This window comes from Haplochromis burtoni, unplaced genomic scaffold, assembly GCF_018398535.1.
Source record: "Haplochromis burtoni strain Fernald_Lab_line unplaced genomic scaffold, NCSU_Asbu1 Contig_92, whole genome shotgun sequence".
NCBI classification, from domain to species: Eukaryota; Metazoa; Chordata; class Actinopteri; order Cichliformes; family Cichlidae; genus Haplochromis; species Haplochromis burtoni.
Genome location: NW_024582453.1, coordinates 746,176 through 765,487, shown reverse-complemented (window position 1 = coordinate 765,487; position 19,312 = coordinate 746,176). Strand labels below are relative to the sequence as shown.

The window sequence follows — 19,312 nt, the reverse complement described above, 5'->3', positions numbered from 1 at the left end:
TAGGATGCATCAAACCAATTTGTGATCTGGTAACAGTACTAAAGAGTTGATTTCGTAACCATAAGGGGCTTGTGATTTGCAAACAGAGCATTTGTAGATTATTTTCTCTCAGGCTTTGACTTTGTTTTTCCTGTTGTTGTATTTTCTGTTTTTGATACACGGTTTATGTGCACAAATTGTTACATTTGCAAATTCAACTTCTTCAAGGTTTCAAGCTCAAGCATTTTGTGTGCTACTTGTAAATGCTGTTGTCAGTAATTGTGCATGCTAATTGTATGGGAATTTATTAATTAGCACATTAAAAAGATGTTATTTCAGGATATCTTCATCTCAGTGTTAATATTAACTGTTTAAACTGCAATTGGGAGAGCAATAGGTAAATCTCCTCTATCTCTCTTCTCTCAGGTCATATTTGAAGCTGAGGTTTCGGACAGCAAAGCCGGCTTCATCGCCATAGACGACATTCAGGTGCTCAGCTACCCATGCGGTGAGTCATTAGCATGCCAGCAATTAGTCCTAGTTCGCTGGATAGACGCTGATAGCTTTGGCCACTAATTAGACTGTACCTGGGATGGTTTCTGTTGCACTTGAATGGGTAGATAAGTGGGAAGGTGACACAAGAGAGGAGGGATGTGGCAAGAGGAGAAAGGCAAGTCGTAGAGAAAAATGAGAGAAATAAAAAAAGGAGAGTGGAGGAAACACAGAGAGAAAGAGGGGAATAGGAGAGAGTGAAGCGGGAAATGAGACAGTATTAGGGCAATCATGGAGAGAGAAGATTCTGACCACTCAGCAGTTCTCGCTCTTTCTCTTTAACCCACAAGCACACACAGATGCGTGCACACACACACAGAGTGAACAGTAGCTTTCTTGTCTCTGTACTGACAGGAAAGAGATGAGGGCTGCGATCCTTTTTAAATTCTCAGTACGTCTCAAGTCTTCCTCTCTTCTTTGCTTGAGTGTTTCCTTACCACTAGAGGCTAGAAAAAAAGTGTTGTGACGACAAACTGTTAACAGAAGGGTCGTCCGTTAATCTAAAGCCATAGGCATGTTCCTGGAGAGGCAACTATTACAGCTGTTTTTGTTATCTATCTAGCAGAAGCACTGAAATCTTCCAGGACAATTCTGTTTCTTAATGGATTCTATTGATTATAAGTCATAAAAATAAAGTGTCGTGAACCCTTGTAGAGTTTGTGGGGTCGTGGTGTCCCTGTGGTCCCTGTCTCTGTCACAAGTTGTCGATATGAGTCAGAAACACATTTCTACACTTGGATGTGAAATCTTGTAAAATATGGGAGGGAAAAAAGGATCCCTGGTGTTTTAAAGGCAGAGCAGCGGGGCCCTTAATAGGAAGGAGCAAGTATTTAAAAAGGAATTAGTACTTAGTCTCCACAGTGGAAGCATTCATTCTCACAGCTGCATTTCTGGACACACGGGTTTGTGTGTGTGTGCACATGTTCACATGCGTGCATGTGTGAGCTTGTGTGTTTGTGAGCGTGTGTCCGTGTGTGTGTGTGTTTTCATTCACCATAGGAGCTGCTATCTATGATTGCAATCACATCCCCAGAATAAAGATGTCACGGCTGAACTGCATCTTCAGGGTCTAAAAAGGCTTACTTCATTATCTTAGCATGGTATTTAAGAACTGGAAGCTATGTCAAGTCACATGTAGTGAAGGTGGCATTATTGTTACCTGGCAATGGCAAGTCAGTACTGTGCTGTGGTCCAGTAAAACATAATAATGACAAAAATGAACATATTCCTCAGGGTGGCCCATCGTCCTGAAATGTATTGTGTGTTTGTGATAAGGTGACCGTTTTGTCACCTCATTTCCATTTTAAAGAGAGGAATAAAATCAAAACATTTTAAAGCACAAATACATATATCCTCGCTGTAAACCTAATCTGATTCGCCTCTTTGTTTGACCTCATTTCCTGCAGATAAATCGCCTCATTTCCTGCGCCTTGGGGATGTGGAGGTGAACGCTGGACAAAATGCCACTTTTCAGTGTATCGCCACGGGGCGAGACACCTCAAACAATAAACTCTGGCTACAGGTACAACCAAGAAAACATTTGCAAAACGTGTGTGGTGTGCTGTTATTACACCAACAAGTTCTACAAGGCATTTGTAGCAAGACCAGATCTAAACGATTAATTATGATTATGGGGTTATTTAACTAGCAGTATTTAAATTGCAATAATATTCGCAGCCTTTCAAGTCCAGATCCAAAAACAGCCTGTTTTGTCACATCTAACAGTGGTATTCATTTTAGTGTACCCAAATACAACATTATTGAATGGATTTCATTTATGTACTTATTTATTTTTACAGAATATGACAGTTAAAAACATATTTAAGAAAGTCAACTTTAAAGCCAGAAAGGCTTGATAAGTTAAGAGAAAATTTATACCACTGGACTCAACTAAGAGCATGTTTTCTGTAATTGGGACAGACTTTCCCTTCATTATATGACTCTCTGTCTTCATAAAGTTGCAGTACAAATGAAAATGAGCAAGGTCTTGCTAAATCTGTCATTGCATTCTTGTGCTGATTAATGCGAGCAGTTCCTTGTAAAATAATATAAATATGCAGTATATAGCTTTATTTACTTAACAACACAAAGAGTGTACTGAATGTGACACCCTTAGGACTTGTATGTCCAATTATAAAGTGTCAACTGCGCAAACACACAAGTACACACTCACACAGTCACAGTCACACTGACTGACTTCAGGCCATACATCTAGCAGCTAACATGATTAAGAGTTTAATAGCTGCTGATTTCATTATGGTTCTATTGTAGTCATGACCTTCAAACCTGCTGTCAGCGAAGCAGAGGGGGATGAGAGTGTGTACACACACGAGTGTGTGCGCACGTGTCTGTGGTCAGTGCTGGCTGACCTTGCGCAAGGCATTTAACCCTTCGTCTGTGAAGGTTCTCAGTCATCCAGGTCATCGTAGTCAAAGGAGCTTGCAAAGAAAAGCGTCTGTACTTCTTTAAGTTACTTGAAGACGTTTCACCTCTCATCCGAGAAGCTTCTTCAGTTCTAAGGTCAAATGGTGGAGAGTCCCAGATATAAACCTAGTGGGAGTGTCCCCCCACAGAGGGACAAAAGGACCCCCTGAAGGTGTGAAAGTGGGTGTGGGTCCCAATCAGCCAGAGTTTCGAGTGATCTCAGGAATCAATGATCTCAGGAATTCGCATGATAAGGTGGGGCCAGGTTTCACAATGAACTCACCCGAAACTCTGGCTGATTGGGACCCACACCCAGTTTCACACCTTGGCTCAGGCGATTAGAGGATCATCAGGGGGTCCTTTTGTCCCTCTGTGGGGGGTTACTCCCACTAGGTTTATATCTGGGACTCTCCACCATTTGACCTTAGAACTGAAGAAGCTTCTTGGATGAGAGGTGAAACGTCTTCAAGTAACTTAAAGTCCAGACGCTTTTCTTTGCAAGCTCCTTTGACCATTTAACCCTTCATACCCGCTGCAACACCTGATCTGTCTGTCTGTGTGTGTTCTCTGTAGAGGAGAAATGGAGAAGATATTCCAGTGGCTCTGACCAAAAACATCAACCACAGACGGTTTGCTGCCTCCTTCCACCTCAAAGAAGTCACTAATCAAGATCAAGATCTGTATCGCTGTGTCACCCAGTCAGAGCGCGGCTCTGGGGTGTCCAACTTTGCTGCGCTTATCGTCAGAGGTGAGGATTTTGAAAAACATTTTCAAGGTTATTTAATAGATTTTCTGTCAACTTCTTTGCTGCTTTTTTAAAAATCTGATAGTAGTATATTTATATATAAGCTTTTTTGAAGAATTCTTGGACGTACAATGAAAGTTCCCAGTGTATTAATTTTTAATACAGTGTGTCAACAAAGTCAGACAGAAGTAAACAAAATCAGGATTCACAGGAGCTTGAGCCATTTATCAAATTTGTTAGCTTAAATCACAGCTGCCAATAGCATATTTTATCATTAGCTAAGTAATTAAGTTTAATTCAGTGATGTTAATTTGGACAGTCAACAGTGACTCCAGTGCAGCACGAAGTAAATAACGAGTGATTTTGGACTAAAGCTTCATTTAAGGGCAAAATATTTAGTTCATGATGTTGCCCCTTATGAAAATTAATAGTCCAGCCCTGATATAGAGGATGTCTTATCATATGAAAGAGTGATTTAATAATAGACTAACTCTGTAATTAAAAGGTTAATGCTGAGTTACATCCTACGTGCTTCCATGTACCCTGGCTAGCTGTTTTCTTGACCTCTCTGTGTGTTTGTGTGTTTTTTTTGTTATGATCAACTTTGTGTTACACTGTGACTGACTGATAAAATGAAAGTCACAATATAAGCTAATGAGGGAGGGTATGTAGATCTATGTGTGCTACTCTTGTGTTTGAATGTGGGTGCAAATGCTCCGTCTGTGTGTGTAGATGCTTATATGAGGATGAGATAGCTCAATTGTTGTCTATGCCAGCATGGGCGTGCTGTGTCTGAGTGTATGCGAATGGAATCTGTGTATTTGTGTGTGTGTGTGTGTGTGTGTGTGTGTGTGTGTGTGTGTGTGTGTGTGTGTGCGTGCGCTGCAGCTGTCATGTGCATCTGACATGTGGTTAATAAGGTGTCACCAATGTGTGTTTGAGATGGGATGCTTTATTCATTCACATCCAATAGCTTACATATTCAATTCATCTCCCAGAGAGACACACGGGGGGTGGGGTGGGGTGGGGGCAGATTGGGGTGGGTAAAGGCGAAAGAGATTCAGAAAGAATGATATGGGAGTGACAGAAGGGGGGTGGAGTGGTTAGGGTGGGGAGGTGGAAGGAAGAGCAAAGAGAAGAGAGGAGTTGGTGGAGAAAAGTTAAATGTAAATAGCTCATTATCCAAAGAATATCCATATCAGAATCAAGAATATGTGTGAATATGTAAACAGCAGAGCAGAGTCATGTTTATTATTCTGCATAGGAGATGTCAGAGCAGAAAGAAATAAGAAATCAAAGCAGGAACGAGCGCCATGAATATTAGATGGTGTACCTCAGATAAAGGTGCTCTTACACTCTCTGGCATAGAGGTTCAACTCTCTGTGTCACATGACCCTAACCATAAACAGATTTTTATTTATTTATTGATGAGGATTATCAGCCAGTAATGGAAGGCGATCTTCAGGACATTGCTGATTTAGTAGGAAAACGTAAGTGGCTAATGTTTATTTATCGTGAACATCTTTTTTTGATTGCGAGAAGGGAAAGAGGAATGAGATGAGAAACTCGCACAGCAGGAGATATGTGTCCGAACATGAAAGGAACCAATCTACATGTATGAAAATAGATTCAGGTTCAAGACGGTGCACTGAGAACGCTGTGTCTTTCATAACCAGCCAGTGTTTTTGGTTTTTTTAACAACGATACTGATACTGTTGAACGATACTGTTGGACGGAATTTTGGTGATTATGAATATTGATCTTGAATCTGGTCGTTAGAAAGATATCACAATAAAATAATAAGGACTGCATGTATGAATGTGGGAGGAGAAGAGCCTCATGTTTATTTATTGGTAATATCAGATGTGAGAAGAAAACCAGAGAGAAATCAAAGAAACAGAGAATATGTTTATTTCACTTTTTGAAAAGTCTGCTTGTTGGATAATTGAGGCTCCTGCAGGACACTGACAACCATGAATATGGACCGTGTTGCTGCATTGCTAATATTTTCGCTCTGAATATTTTGATATTTAATATTTATTTATTGTGAAATTTAAGCTAGCAGGCGAACTGCTGGGAATGGGCTGTTACTTGAGGAATCATCTATATAGATTATAGGAAAACAGGAAAAGGGAGAACTCATATGGATGTGCCAAATATGATATACATAAAAAATTACCCAGGTTTCATCTTCAAAGCCTTAAAGTGGCTCACTGTAGGATGTGAAATTGCCCCACTAAGGTTACTCACAGGAATAGTCTATTGATATTTATAACATGTAGATGACAAAGATGTGCCATTATCATGTGGGGAGACTGTCAGGATGAAAGAAAAGAATCACATTTCTTTAAACAGAGGTGTGTCTTGGGAGCTTGAGAGGTGTGACAGGGGATTCCAAGATATTTCTTATATGTACATTTCCGCCTCTCTTCCCTTTTGTTGAAATATAAAAGCATATGACGGCTAAGTTACTAGCTAACTACCAAGCCTATTTAGTAAACACAGGCTACATGGGTGTTGCTCAGACACAGATAACTGCTAACTGCTAAATATTTTGCAATATAAACAACAGAGCTTCCATTAAAGAACCTAGAGCACAGACTCCTGGGGTGGGCTCTTTGTACACTTGAGCACACAGCTTGGACATCTACTCCAGTGACAAACTATCAAAGCCAACCTGCCCCTTAAAACCGCCCTCATAATACCTTTAACCATTTATACAGTTTTAATTTGTGGGGTTTAACTCAAAGAGTTGCAGCTTGGCCAAAATCCAGATGAATAAAATACTGTCACATTATACAGTGATTTGTTTATTATTCGTTTGTAAAACTTTAATAAGCGATCAATAGATACTTGGTTTTTAGAAAGAAGTACACGTCACTCACACAAGCTGTAGCTTCTCTCAAGATTACTTGCTGGTTTTCTCTCAATATAACAGTCAACTCAGCATCCCTGGGTCGCTTGCTTTTCCAAACAAATATACAAGATCTGATCAAATATCCAGAGGCCAGTTTTAAAATTCAGTGTTACATATACATTTCCTTGTGTACCAAAACAGTACTAAGGTTCAATAGCCCAAAGCCCAAAATTTTAAGACCTGATGGATGGATGCTGGCAAGCAGAAGCTCTGCCTTTACAAGTTTTACTGTAGATAAACAGCACAAGAGGTATGAGAGAGTCTGACTGTGTGTTTGGGTGTGTATATGTATGTGCGTGTCACTTTTGGTTTGGTCAGAGGCGAGCTCTAATAAAGCCTTGCCCTCTGGTTCCTTTGGTGACAGAGTGCATCATCACCACACACACACATCACCATGCCAGCTTGCATTACACACAACCCATGGCCTAAAAATCTCCTGCAATATTACTGTCACACACACAAACACAAACATGTATCAGACTTATGTGCACACACAAGTTGCTTGAATTGCTGCAGTTGGTTTAAGCTATAGTGGTCCACCTCTAAAATGTCCCTTTTTCTCTTGTAGCAAGTCGCACACTCTTAAGTTAGACTGACAGGTGGAGCTTCAGGCATTATATAAAACTATAGAAAACCAAAACTACTACCACTGGACTGTTGTTAATGCAGCTGAAATACACACACACTTGCACGCTCATGCACACTTCTGTAGTTCTGTAGGTCACATGACCTCCAGTGAGCTCCCTAGTGATGTCAGCAAAGGTTTGCGAAAGCTAAACTTTATTGACAAGGTTGCTGACGATGGAAAACAAAGGACATTCCTGGTGGGCTCCGGTCACCAATGAAAACTCTCTCTTTTTCCACTCCTTTCTTATATTAGTCTGACTGTCTCTGTCACCACATTACAAACCACAAAAGCACAGAACCTACCAAAACATCTTTCATAATAGCTTCTGATTGTTTGCTCTTTTCCATATCGGAAGAAAATGAATGACAATATATAGAAATTAATCACAGAGGCAGTGTAGGTCAGAATCAGCATATACATTTGAAGCTTTCCCAGTGTTCATTTGTTTCCTTATTTTCATTTACATTCGACCCAAAAACCTGAGAACGATGAGAGGGTTCACACATGTGATTAATAATAAAAAAGATAGTGACAGCAATTCCACCGCAAAATATTGGAATAACACCATTGATGATTTGTTATATTTTTTAGGTCAGTTGCACAAATGACAAGTGATGGAACAAAACAAGGAGAAAATGTAAAGTTTGAGCTTGTTCCAGCTTTTGTTTTTTTTCCTCTGGAGTCTCATAATGACCCAGTTACATTTCTTACTGTTTCCTTTTTATGTGTATTATTTATTTGTTAGATATTCAGTAGATTTTAAGCAACATTCAAACACGCATTCAAGCTAACACACAAGCTAAAAAATAAATAAACCTACTGTTTTGTGCCCTTTAAAAATGCATCATTGTGAATCTGCTTTATTTCTTCATCTGCTTATTTATCATCGAGTTGTTTACTTTGCTTATTTGATGGCATTGCGGGATGACATGCCGTTGACGTTGGTGGTTTTCTGAAGTAACTTCAACATTCATTATCTGGATTCAGCTTCATTGGCCTGCCTGTGCCTGTGTCTGTGTTTGCACGTGTGCGCGTGCTGTCAAACTTCAGTGTTTCATCTGTTGCTAAAGCGCTGCTTCCCCGTGCGCACCTCTCTGACAGCCACATTCAGTACACACAAAAATGACAACGCAGGCACACAAAGAAAAAAAAAAAAACAGGTGACAGTAATGTGAAATATAACTGTTAATGGAGCAACATACACAGTAACACACAGGCACACACATTTAATTTAGATAATACAGTACTTGCTTTGATATGGTGTGATTGAAGCTGGTGGTGTGTCTGAGAAAGATAAAAATCTTTATGATTTACTGGATGCGAGACAGATCACAGTGCATGTGTGTGAGGAGAGTGATTAATTCATGCGTTGATCTGTGTGTGTGTGTGTGTGTGTAGATGTGTCAAGTAGATCAAACTTTGATGCACTGTGTTTAAAGGTTGTATGTGTTTTCAGCCTGTCAGTCACAGATGTGTGACAGTTATCTGGGATCTGGCTGGCCCTGAAACCATCGTGCATCCATCACATTATGTAAAAACACATCATTTATTCACCAAGCACTTTGTGGCCGTGTTACAGGGACATACGTCTAGTAAAACTACATACTGTGCATAATATTTAAAACTTAATTGCCGTTATTTAGTCAATTATACTTTTTTTCTTATTTTACAGTATGAAATGATACTGTAAGGTAATTAATCGTTACACCTAACAAAGGGGTAGTTCATGAGCTGAATGTTTGGGAAAATAAGCAAACTTAATAATGGTAACCAAATCCCCTTTGAGATGTCTCTAAATTTTTCGGATGCTTATATAATGCATAGATTTCAGTCTGAATAAGGACTTGAATTCCAAAAGCCACCTGACAAGTAGAACAGAGTTTGGCCTCTAGGCTCTAATCGTCTTAGTCCTGCAGAAAACATTTGCACAGAGATATTGGGGAGTGATGGGCAAATATCAGTCCCCTAAGTCAGGGCCTGTTGGTGGCTGATGCTCGGGTGATGGTGATGCATAGCAAACAACCTTGTCAAAACAGAGGGAGAGATAGGAATGTTAGCAACTTATGTGCATTTTTTACTGGGAGGGTTCTTTTGGTAGATCGAATGGAAAGTGAGGGATGTCGCTTTAGTTTTCAGTATTGCATCTTGCCAGTACAAGCTTTGAGATTTAGATTATAGAACAAAAAAGCAGAGGGGGGAACTGGCAATTGCTCATGCTGTTGCTTTAACATAGTAGATTCACAGTCTTGTGGTAGCGAAGATGTTCTGTCATATTTGAATTAGCATGTTTTACACAAATTCTTTCTCATGGACCAAAAATCCATTTGATTTTAACAGAAGAAGTAAGAAAAGCACACATTTCACATCAGAAAAGGGCTTAGTCTGTATTTTTAATTCAGGAAGGTAAAAGGCTTGTCATGTGTAGAGTGTAAACTTTATTATTATGATTTTATTCTTAGTAAAAGGACATGGGATCTAAGCAGCCCTATGAACCATCTTAAACCATTTAATTAGCCATGATGCTCACGTAGCTCAACAGTCACGGTTGTGTTGTGAGTGGGTGTCGTGGCTACAAGACCTAGACCCTAGACAGTTGTCATAGCTGGCAGGTATTCTGTTTAAAATGCTTGAGTTCACAAAGATCATGTGACCACTAATGAGGTATTTTATCAGATTGACTTTATTATGTTTGCTGCCACCCTAAAGTGACCTTGTTTTTGCGAAACCAACTTACATGTTCTTGTTCTTTGTTTTCTCTCCCCAGAGCCTCCGCACCCAATTGCACCACCTCAGCTGCTCGGTGTCGGTCCCACTTATCTACTAATTCAGCTCAATGCTAACTCCATATTTGGAGATGGACCTATAATACTAAAGGAGGTGCGTTAGTCTTGAAGTACTGGATGTTTTTAACATTTTAACATTGTAAATTGGGGCATTGTAGTCATGCAAACTTAACAAATTATGTAATTACTTAACAAACCTTTAACAAAGACCATAACAATTACCATTTATAATCTTACAGGAAAACAGGTGGCTTCTAAGTCACATGAATAATTCCGATTTAGCTTATATGAAGAAAGCTGACCTCTAAGCCAACTTTCTTCTGATTGTCTGCCTCTTGCAAATAAAACACTTAAACTATAGGTTTGTTTCTGTGCTCACACCAGTCATGTGACTGAGAGAACATTGTTGTGGATATCCACCTTCACTTACATCATAGAAAATTGTCTAAAAATGGAGACAAGCTTCTGGTTCACAGGGATTATTTTTCTTGATTTCTTCTTTGCCATGCTTAGTATGTACATCCAGCAATTTACCAGCATATGAAAGAAAATAAGGAAAAACATGATTACAAGTTGTCATTTGCATATTTTCACAAGGTTATAAGTCATAAACAGAAGCATGGTATCTGGTCATGGAGGAAACCTTTGTATTCCAGAGATTATCATATGACACTGACATTAATATTGATGTTCGGATTAATACTTTCTATTCTTTCTAATAGGTTGAGTACCGTATGACATCTGGCAGCTGGACAGAGACTCATGCTGTGAACTCTCCTAACTACAAGTTATGGCATCTTGACCCAGACACAGAATATGAGATCAGGGTCTTACTGACCAGACCAGGAGAGGGAGGTACCGGGAAACCTGGTCCGCCGCTCATTACTCGGACCAAATGTGCAGGTAGGACAGCTGCAATATGTTAACATAGAAGAATTAGGATTCAATGTATTGATTTTGTGATTAGAGACTCTGCCTTGTCAATAGAGTCCTTCCTTATGTATGTTCTCCTAAAAGAAGATAAGCCAGGTTTAGCAAGAAGTCACAGATGGCATTACTTAATTGGTCCCTCTTGATCACACAGGCTTTTTTCTGCTTGTCTTATTATTTATCGATCTGTCCATCTACTGTTCTTTTTGTCTTGGTATATATATTTTAGTTGGTAGGGTGATATTTGTACAATGAGCAGGCAGGAAGAGGAGAGGTGTAGCGAGGGGTGGAATTGGAGAAGAAAGGAGGGGAGAGCCTGAGTCAGTTCTTGGTTGCTCAGTGATCTGCGCAAAAGAGTGATTATAACACTGGAGGCTCTCTGCACTTTCTATCACTTTTTATGCTGTTTTTTTCTATACTTCTGTCACCTCATTCCTGCTTTCTCTCTGCTACTCTTCCTCTTTCATACCTCCCTTTGTGCCTTCTCTATAGCTTTCTTTCTGCTTCGTTCTTTTTCACTGCCTTTCCCCCTTTTCTCCCTGCTTCTCTCTCCCCATCTTTCGCTCTCTGTGGATCAATAGACGGAGGGCAGAAACACTGTCTGACATTTGTAGAAATAAACGACTGAAATATAAACACAGCTAGCCTGAGGGAGAGAGATGGAGCAGGAGCGAGAGAGAGGGTTGATATGAGAGAGAAAGAGACAGAAATAAAAGCAATGAGCTTGAATGAGAAACAGAATAAGGGAGCGATGGAGAGATGATGAAAAACAATAAGGCTGGAAAAGAAAGAGAAAAGAGAATGAGAGTGGGGCGAGAGAGTGCAAGAGGCGAGAGAATGATGAAACTGGAGAATAAAAATGAAAGAGAGATGAAAACTCATAACCACAGGGTCTGACTGATGTGTGCCAACCTGTGTGTGTGTGTGTGTGCATGTGTTTAACAATGAATGGATCTGCACGTATGTGGTGTCTGTTTATTGACAGAGAGGAAGTCATAGACTTGTTCAGGCGACTCGTGTATTGAACAGTTTCCTGTTTGACAGGAAGAGGAAATTAATCTTCTTCTCCTCATTCATGCTGGAACACATTGCTGGTAAAGACGTAAACTCATTGTAATCTACGTAATATGATGATAACAGGCCAAATCTAGAAAATGCGATTATGAATTTAGAGACTAAAGAAAAAAAATTAATCCTGTACATCTGATTTTTTTTCTGTTTTCCTGACTGTAAAAAACTATAGTGTATTATGATGTTTGATATTAAGGCATTAATATTTTATGATTTTTAGAAGGACTTCCTGGCACGTAGTTATTCATCAAATGCATTTCAGACAGTAGCAGTGCAGCAAATGTCCTTATGAACAAACATTCCTCAGATCAATTAGATTAGTTGGATGAAACGAGAGATCTAATACTGAAGACCTTTTCATTGAACAGGGAACTAAAAGATGAGCCACTTTTGTTTGCTGATAGGTAGATTACCTTTGGACAGATGCATACAGGCTGTTCTCACGTGTTTTCAGCCTTTAAGCTTAGCTAGCATGCTTCTGACTGGTATTTAATCTTTGCTGTGGATGTTACATTTTCTGTACACCAAATAATCCCAACAGAAAGCATTGTAAACAACTACGTTTTTAACAGATTTGTAAAGAAGTCCACAGAATCAGCTAAATGAAGTTGAGTGAGAGAATGATCCAAAGCCTAGCTGCCACAAACTGAAAGGCTCTGTGTCTTCCCAGTTCTCAGTTTCGTATGTGGAACAACTAGCTACCAAAGACTGTGAGCAGAAGTGTGTTTAATAAGACTCTGAGATAAAAAAATTTAAAAAAAATCTGCAGCTTGTCCATTTATGTTCCATATACAAGAATTTTAAAATGAATTCTAAAATCTACTGGGAACCAATGTGGAAAGTATAAAATAAGCAATTTGATCTCACCTAGTAGAACGAGTTAGTAGTCTGGCAATGGCTTTTTGTATAGCTTGGAGGTGTGTAAGAGATTATTTATCCAGTATATAGAGCATTACAGCAATCTAGGTGCGCTGAGACAAATGCATGAACAATTTTCTCCAGTTCAGCTGAGAAACTAAAGCTGGCAATTTAGAAATGCTCCTTTAATGAGAGAAACAGGGATATGAAAAATACTTTTTATGAGAGCCATAGAGTGGAATCTGATATTAAGAAAGACATTAGGCGAGTACTTTCAGTGTCAAGGCCAGCGAAGAGGTCAAATTCCTGTGTTACAATTATAAAGAAAAGTAATGTGGTTCTGCACAAAAACAAAATATTACTTTTGTCACTGTATAAATTGAGGTTTCACAAAAGTCATCTCGCTAATATACAGTCAAATAAATTCATTCCATAGTCTTTTATGACTAGTTTATGCTTTCTGTTACAAGTTGCAGGTCTTACTTAATGCAAAATAGTGTAATTTTGTAAATTAAAGTCTACTTTTGAGTAAAAAAGACAATATGATTTAGAGTGTGGCAAGTCAAACGGTACCAGCACACACTGTCCTTACGTAGATCACTCAAAAAAACAAAATAAAATGGTGACATTCAAAATATCTATGTTATAATTTTCTGACTCGCTTTCTGATCCAACCTGTCCTGGCAGATGGCTGCCCCAACTGATCCTGGTTCTGCCAGGTTTTCTTTCCCACTGCAGTCTAGCTTCAATCACACCATATCATCTGATTTTTTGGGTTCTCTCTATTATTGTAGCAGGTCTACCTTACCATATGAAGTGCCACGAGGTGACTGCTGTTGTGCTTTGGCACTATATAAATAAAATCGAATTGAATTGAAAATTAATGGTCATCCACAAATCAGTATGTGAGGTCACAGTCGCACCTTTTATATACAGTATATGATTTGGCACCGTTACTTATATTTTGAATAATATGCTGATGTTTTTAGTTAAATCTCCCCACCTTCTCCCTTTGTGTTTCCAGCGTAACTGAGATTATCCACACACACATGCAAGTGTGCACACACCCTTGGAGTTGGATTGTGTGTGTTTGTGTTTGTTGTTAGAGTGAGGCACACACACAGGCACGGGGTAGGAATGTTATTTAAATGGTAATGACTCCTTTGCTTTTTCTGTTTGGTTAGGTTTGTCTGATCCCACCACCTGTAGTTTACTGAATATTTAGTTTAATACAATATAATGACATGGCATTTGTGGCACGATAGAACACGCTTATGGCCTGACACAGCGCACAAGCCACTCACACCAGCGCTGATCCACAATGCAACACACAGCACACACACGACACAGCAGACACATCACAGGCAACCATCTACACAGCAGTTGCATCAGCACAGCCCAGCGTGCCACCACACGAAACACTGTTTAATTAAAAAACCAATATAGTTAATAAAAAACTGAGCAGACATCACACACACTGCTGAGCAATTGATATGATAACAGGAAGGATTTCATCTCCTCCTTTCCTCTCTTCTTTTGTCCTCACGTCTCTTTTCATCTCTTCCGTTTACATTTTTTTCTCCTCTGTCCCCGCTTCTTTCTCACGCTCTCTCTGTCTCTCTTCTCCAACTCTTCTCGATTTTTCTTCTGTGGTGATGTATTGCTCTTGTCTGAAGGGTGAAATATAATCAACTTGAAGTGAAGGGTTAGTGAGTGTGTGTCGTGCGTGCGTGTGTGTGTGTGTGTGTAACAGAAGGTGATGAAGTAGCTTTTAATCCAAATCCTGAATTTTCTGCTGAAAACCTCTTGGTCATGGGAGGTTAGATCACACAAAAGACACACACACACACACACACACACACACACACACACACACACACACACACACAGACAAATCGTAGTTGCTGAGGCTCGAGCACACACGCAGTTCAAGAGAGTCACAGTATTTCTCATATGTTGCACAAGCTCAGCATCACTTGGATTTATGGAAGAATAGAATCACAAAACACATTTCCAGACACACAAACACAGATGCTGCAGGGAATCACACACAATATGTCATATTTACTTCTTTTTATATGTGAATATGCACACACACAGACACACACACCAGCAGTACAACACTTTTAAGTGTCAGTCTCTTGAAAGAGCAGCCAACAGATTTAGCGACAGAGCGTGTTTTGCTGTGCATGTCAGTTTTACAGTAATGTTCTGTCTGTGTGGGTCCACATTCGTGTGGCAAATGGGATTTTTTTTAATCTAACGGAGGGTCTCTTATTTGCAGGGGTCAGTTTTTCATGGATAGATTTCAGCTGTGTTGCGTACAAAGTGCTTTGCAACCGCCATGAGATTCTGTAGTTCCTAAACCAAAAATGTCACATGCTCAGAAGACATTTTTGAAATTAAATTTAATGAAATTCATAAAAAAAAAATGCAACATGTTCTGTGCGCTGTGGCAAAACAGTGAAAATATGAGCTAAAACACTGCATGAAAGGCGATTTTATTCCATTTTTGACATTTTGTTGCAATAATGTGACACTTTAAAATACACTGCTTTTTAAAGTGTACTGTCATCATCTTTATTTTGTATGAGTTAATATGATTGGACTCTTGATAAGCAGGTCTGGTGAATTAAATTAAACTTTTAGCGTGTGCTCATCCTCGTGCAGTGCATCTGCAATTAACCAGAATCACTGCTCCTTTATGATCACCTAAACTGTGCAAGTTTAAGGGCACTCCTCCTGGAGTGTTGGCCAGATTGTAGTGCAGCCAAACAAGGTGAATGTCAAGGTCACATTTATGACCCATATGGATCGTGAGACGGAGGAGCTACTACATCACTGAGGTTCTGGTTGCTGTTTCTGTGAAATCATTTCTGTGAAAAGTATAAAACCAACTAATTACCTATTAATGAATCCTGCAAGTTGGATGGCCTCATTTCCACGAGCGTGTGCTTTGTAGTTTGATCTGAGTCAATTCCACACCACACTAATGTTCGAACTGTTTAAAAGCCAAAAGGTGAAAGTACTAAGAGGTGTTATTGGTATTAGTAATGTTGAGTTTTATGGGTAATAAGAAGAATAAAGAAAAGAGCCAACTTTACCCTTTAAAAGACATTTGTGGTCTCCTCCCTCTTTGCTTCGCGTTTATGTTCGAATTGCTTTTGAATTTAACTCATGCATGTCTTTTTAATCATCAGACACGAGCTGGATTTCCATTTATTTTTCTCAGCCTCATAATTTGAAACAACTCGCACGGCACTGTATGGATAGTGTTTTTTGGACTTAATTGCTGCTTTCATAATTAGCCTCTCAAAATCCATGTAGCTTCCAAGTGCAAATTGAAAACATGTTGGAGGGCAAATTTGAACCTTTTAAGTACTTAAATGTGGCCTAGAAAGAGAAGCACACATGCAGAGAGAAATTAGAGTTAGAGACAGAATAAATGGATGGAGTTTCATTTGTCTTACTTATGACAGTGGAAGGATTACCAGGAACTAATTGGACAGATTAACTTGGCTTTAGCCGCATCTCCTGTCAACCTTTTCTTTTCCAGCCCCTCCTCTCCTCTTTTCTTCTGCTTTTTCTTCAGCTTCATCTCCTCTCACAATGGTTTTATGGCTGTGTTTGTTGGCTCTTCCTAATACCTCATGTTGAGGGACATGGTTTGGTTGCCTTTAGCATAGTTCTGTTTCATTTAGTTTCATTTCCTTTGCTTTTGTTTTCCATTTTTTAATTCCAACCTCTGGATTCTGCTGATATGAAGCTTTCTGTCGTTGGTGTTATTGTTAGTGTTTATTGGTATTGTTGTTGTTTTCAAAGCTGCATCTGTAGAGAACAAAGCCTTTTAGTTCCAACATGAATCCAGCCGTTTGTCTGTCTACCAAAAGGAGGGGGAAAGGGACAAGGCAGCCTCTGTGGTTTGCCATTGGACCTGGTCCCGCTTGACTCTGGCTGTATTCCAGACGAGTTATCGTCGTTCCCCGTTCCACCTCTGTTTCTCTCTTTCTGTCTCTTGTCTCCGTTTCCCTTTTCTCTCTCTGCTACCTTTATCTGTTCCTCGCTTTCTTCAAACCCAGTTTCATTTTTGTCCATATATTGCTCTGTTCTGCCACTATTCTTTCTGTCTTTTTTCATTCTTTCTCTCTTTCGTTCCCTACCTGCTTCCACTATAAATAGAGATAAGCAGCAATACAATATAAGTCAATAGGGTAATGGGTTTTCAAAAAAGTCATGGTGCGTGTGGGTGTTAAAGACACATAAATTTGTTTACACATTCACATTGTGGGGAACCACCTCCCATTTGGGGACACAAAGTCCCAGTATAATAAATCTTGAAATTATAGGGCCTAATGTTAGGGTTGGGTAACTGGTTATGATGGTAGGTTAGGGCAAGTCTCCAGGAAATGACTGTAATGCCCCCTGAAGTGATGGAAATATGACACTGTGTGCATGTGTGTTTGTGTGACAGGCAGCCAGTCATATATTTTGTTTTAATTCCACGTGGAAGACTGTCTTACTGTGAAGCAGTGTTAGCATCAAGAGACCCTGAAATCAATGTAATTTATTACACTGCCCTAACTGTGAGCATGTGTGTGCGTGTGTGTATGCACCTGTGTGTCATAATAGCTTGTTTTATAGTGAGGATCACAACTATTGATTTGAACAGGGAGAGAGACACAGAGAAGAGAATGAGACAAGTGAGGAAGACAGCGAAACAAAGCGAGAGACAGGCAGAGAAACCAGTGGTCTCTGTCTTGCTCTATTTAAATGTCAACCATCCAATAACAGGTTGAAGCAAAAATGAAATGCTCCGACCCCTCAGCTATTAACACGCATGCTGTTCAGCAATAATATTTTCTCAGCAGACAATTACCTGCACAGCCTTTCTTCCCCTGTGTCTTCTTCTATTCCTCATTTTCTGTCCATCTGTTTGTCACATTATTAGTGACATATTTATGTTTAGAGGATTACGCAAACATTCGCATGACTGCATTTTGTGTTGTTGAGTGTATGTAAGAGTTGTGTGTTTGTCCTTGACAATGAATTGTTATTATGAGAAGTTTTACTGAGATGAACACACATACACACGCACACACAAACACACCTATAAATGCTCTGCCCAGATTTAATCTTGATTCAGTCACAATCTAAAGTGTGAGTGGGTGTGTGTGTGTGTGTGTGTAGGTGCCTGTGAGCTTCCATGCATGTGTGTGTGTGTGAGTGACAGGCAGATAATGGGTTGTCAGAAGAAGCGACAAGTTTGTGTCCTTGTGTAGTCTCCTCTGAAAGAGGAAGACCCAGGGAAAAACACAGAGCAAGACAAGGAGGGGTTGGGGAGAGACGTGCGTCTCTATTTAAGGTGAGCTGTTTTTATTAAAAAATCTTGGGAGGACATAAGGAATCAGGTGGGTTACAGCTAGACCGGATAAAAGAAGAATAAAACATCAACAGGTGATAGGCTTATCAAGGTGAATTCAATTTTTGACGAAGAACAAAGCTTTTCATTAAGTTTGTCTTTGTTTCCCAGTAATGTATTTCACTCTGGCGATGTCAAAGACCAATGCATCCAATCAATATCAGAGTTAATCAAGGCATTTCTTAAGTATTGGAAGTACTGAGCCTGATTAGAAAGATAATTTTGATTATAACATCGAGAACTTTTTAAACTGATTAAAATATCCAGAACAGAAAGTCCCTGAATTTACCAAATTAATCAAAAATAGCAAGCATTTGGATAAGATACTTGAAGAGTGTTGCAACATGGAAGTGTACTGTATTTCACCGCCTTTCTCAAGTGGTTGACCCATTAGGATTAAAAGTCTATTTATATAATAAATTATTAGTAATAAATAAATTATTAGTGACATATTATTAGTGATTTAGATCTATGGCAATGTGCCTGAGGATACACCAAGCTGCTAGCTATATTGTGCTTCAGTTCAAAAATATTTATCATGCTTTACTCTGGAAGATGGTAGAGTGGCAGAGGCATTTCAATAGACTGTTACATCCTCTGGAATCTGCCTTGACTGATGGATATCTTCTCTAGTTAGAAGGAGAAATAACTCTTTGACAGCAATTGGTAGCGCTTAAAGATATTACCTTTCTTCTGTTTTCCAAAGGAAAGCAATATCTTGTGGATTGATAGCCACATAGCTTGAATGCTATTTCCTGTATCTGAGGTAGGCTTTTAAGGTGAATGCAGCAGAAAGCAGGTAGAAATATATGTATTTAAATGTACTCCCTGGCATATAGTGGACTCACAGGCAGGACTCTTGCATGCAGAATGTAGAGGAGGAATAGCACAGCCTTGTGATTATAGTCTCTTCTGTGGCTGTGTGTGTGTGTGTGTGTGTGTGTGTGTGTGTGTGTGTGTGTGTGTGTGTGTGTGTGTGTGTGTGTGTGTGTGTGTGTGTGTGTGT

At 39.5% G+C, this 19,312-nt stretch overlaps 1 protein-coding gene across 21 annotated transcripts in view; it reads left to right on the top strand.

The window, feature by feature from the left end:
• ptprk (protein tyrosine phosphatase receptor type K) overlaps window positions 1-19,312 on the top strand; it is a 105,581-nt gene that overhangs the window by 54,330 nt on the left and 31,939 nt on the right. For all 21 annotated transcript variants that reach the window (XM_005935374.2, XM_005935375.2, XM_005935376.2 and 18 more), the window contains 5 exons: window positions 406-487; window positions 1,938-2,053; window positions 3,529-3,703; window positions 10,010-10,122; window positions 10,751-10,931. In XM_005935374.2, coding sequence (XP_005935436.1) covers window positions 406-487; window positions 1,938-2,053; window positions 3,529-3,703; window positions 10,010-10,122; window positions 10,751-10,931 — 667 coding nt within the window. The remainder of the gene's footprint in view (window positions 1-405; window positions 488-1,937; window positions 2,054-3,528; window positions 3,704-10,009; window positions 10,123-10,750; window positions 10,932-19,312) is intronic.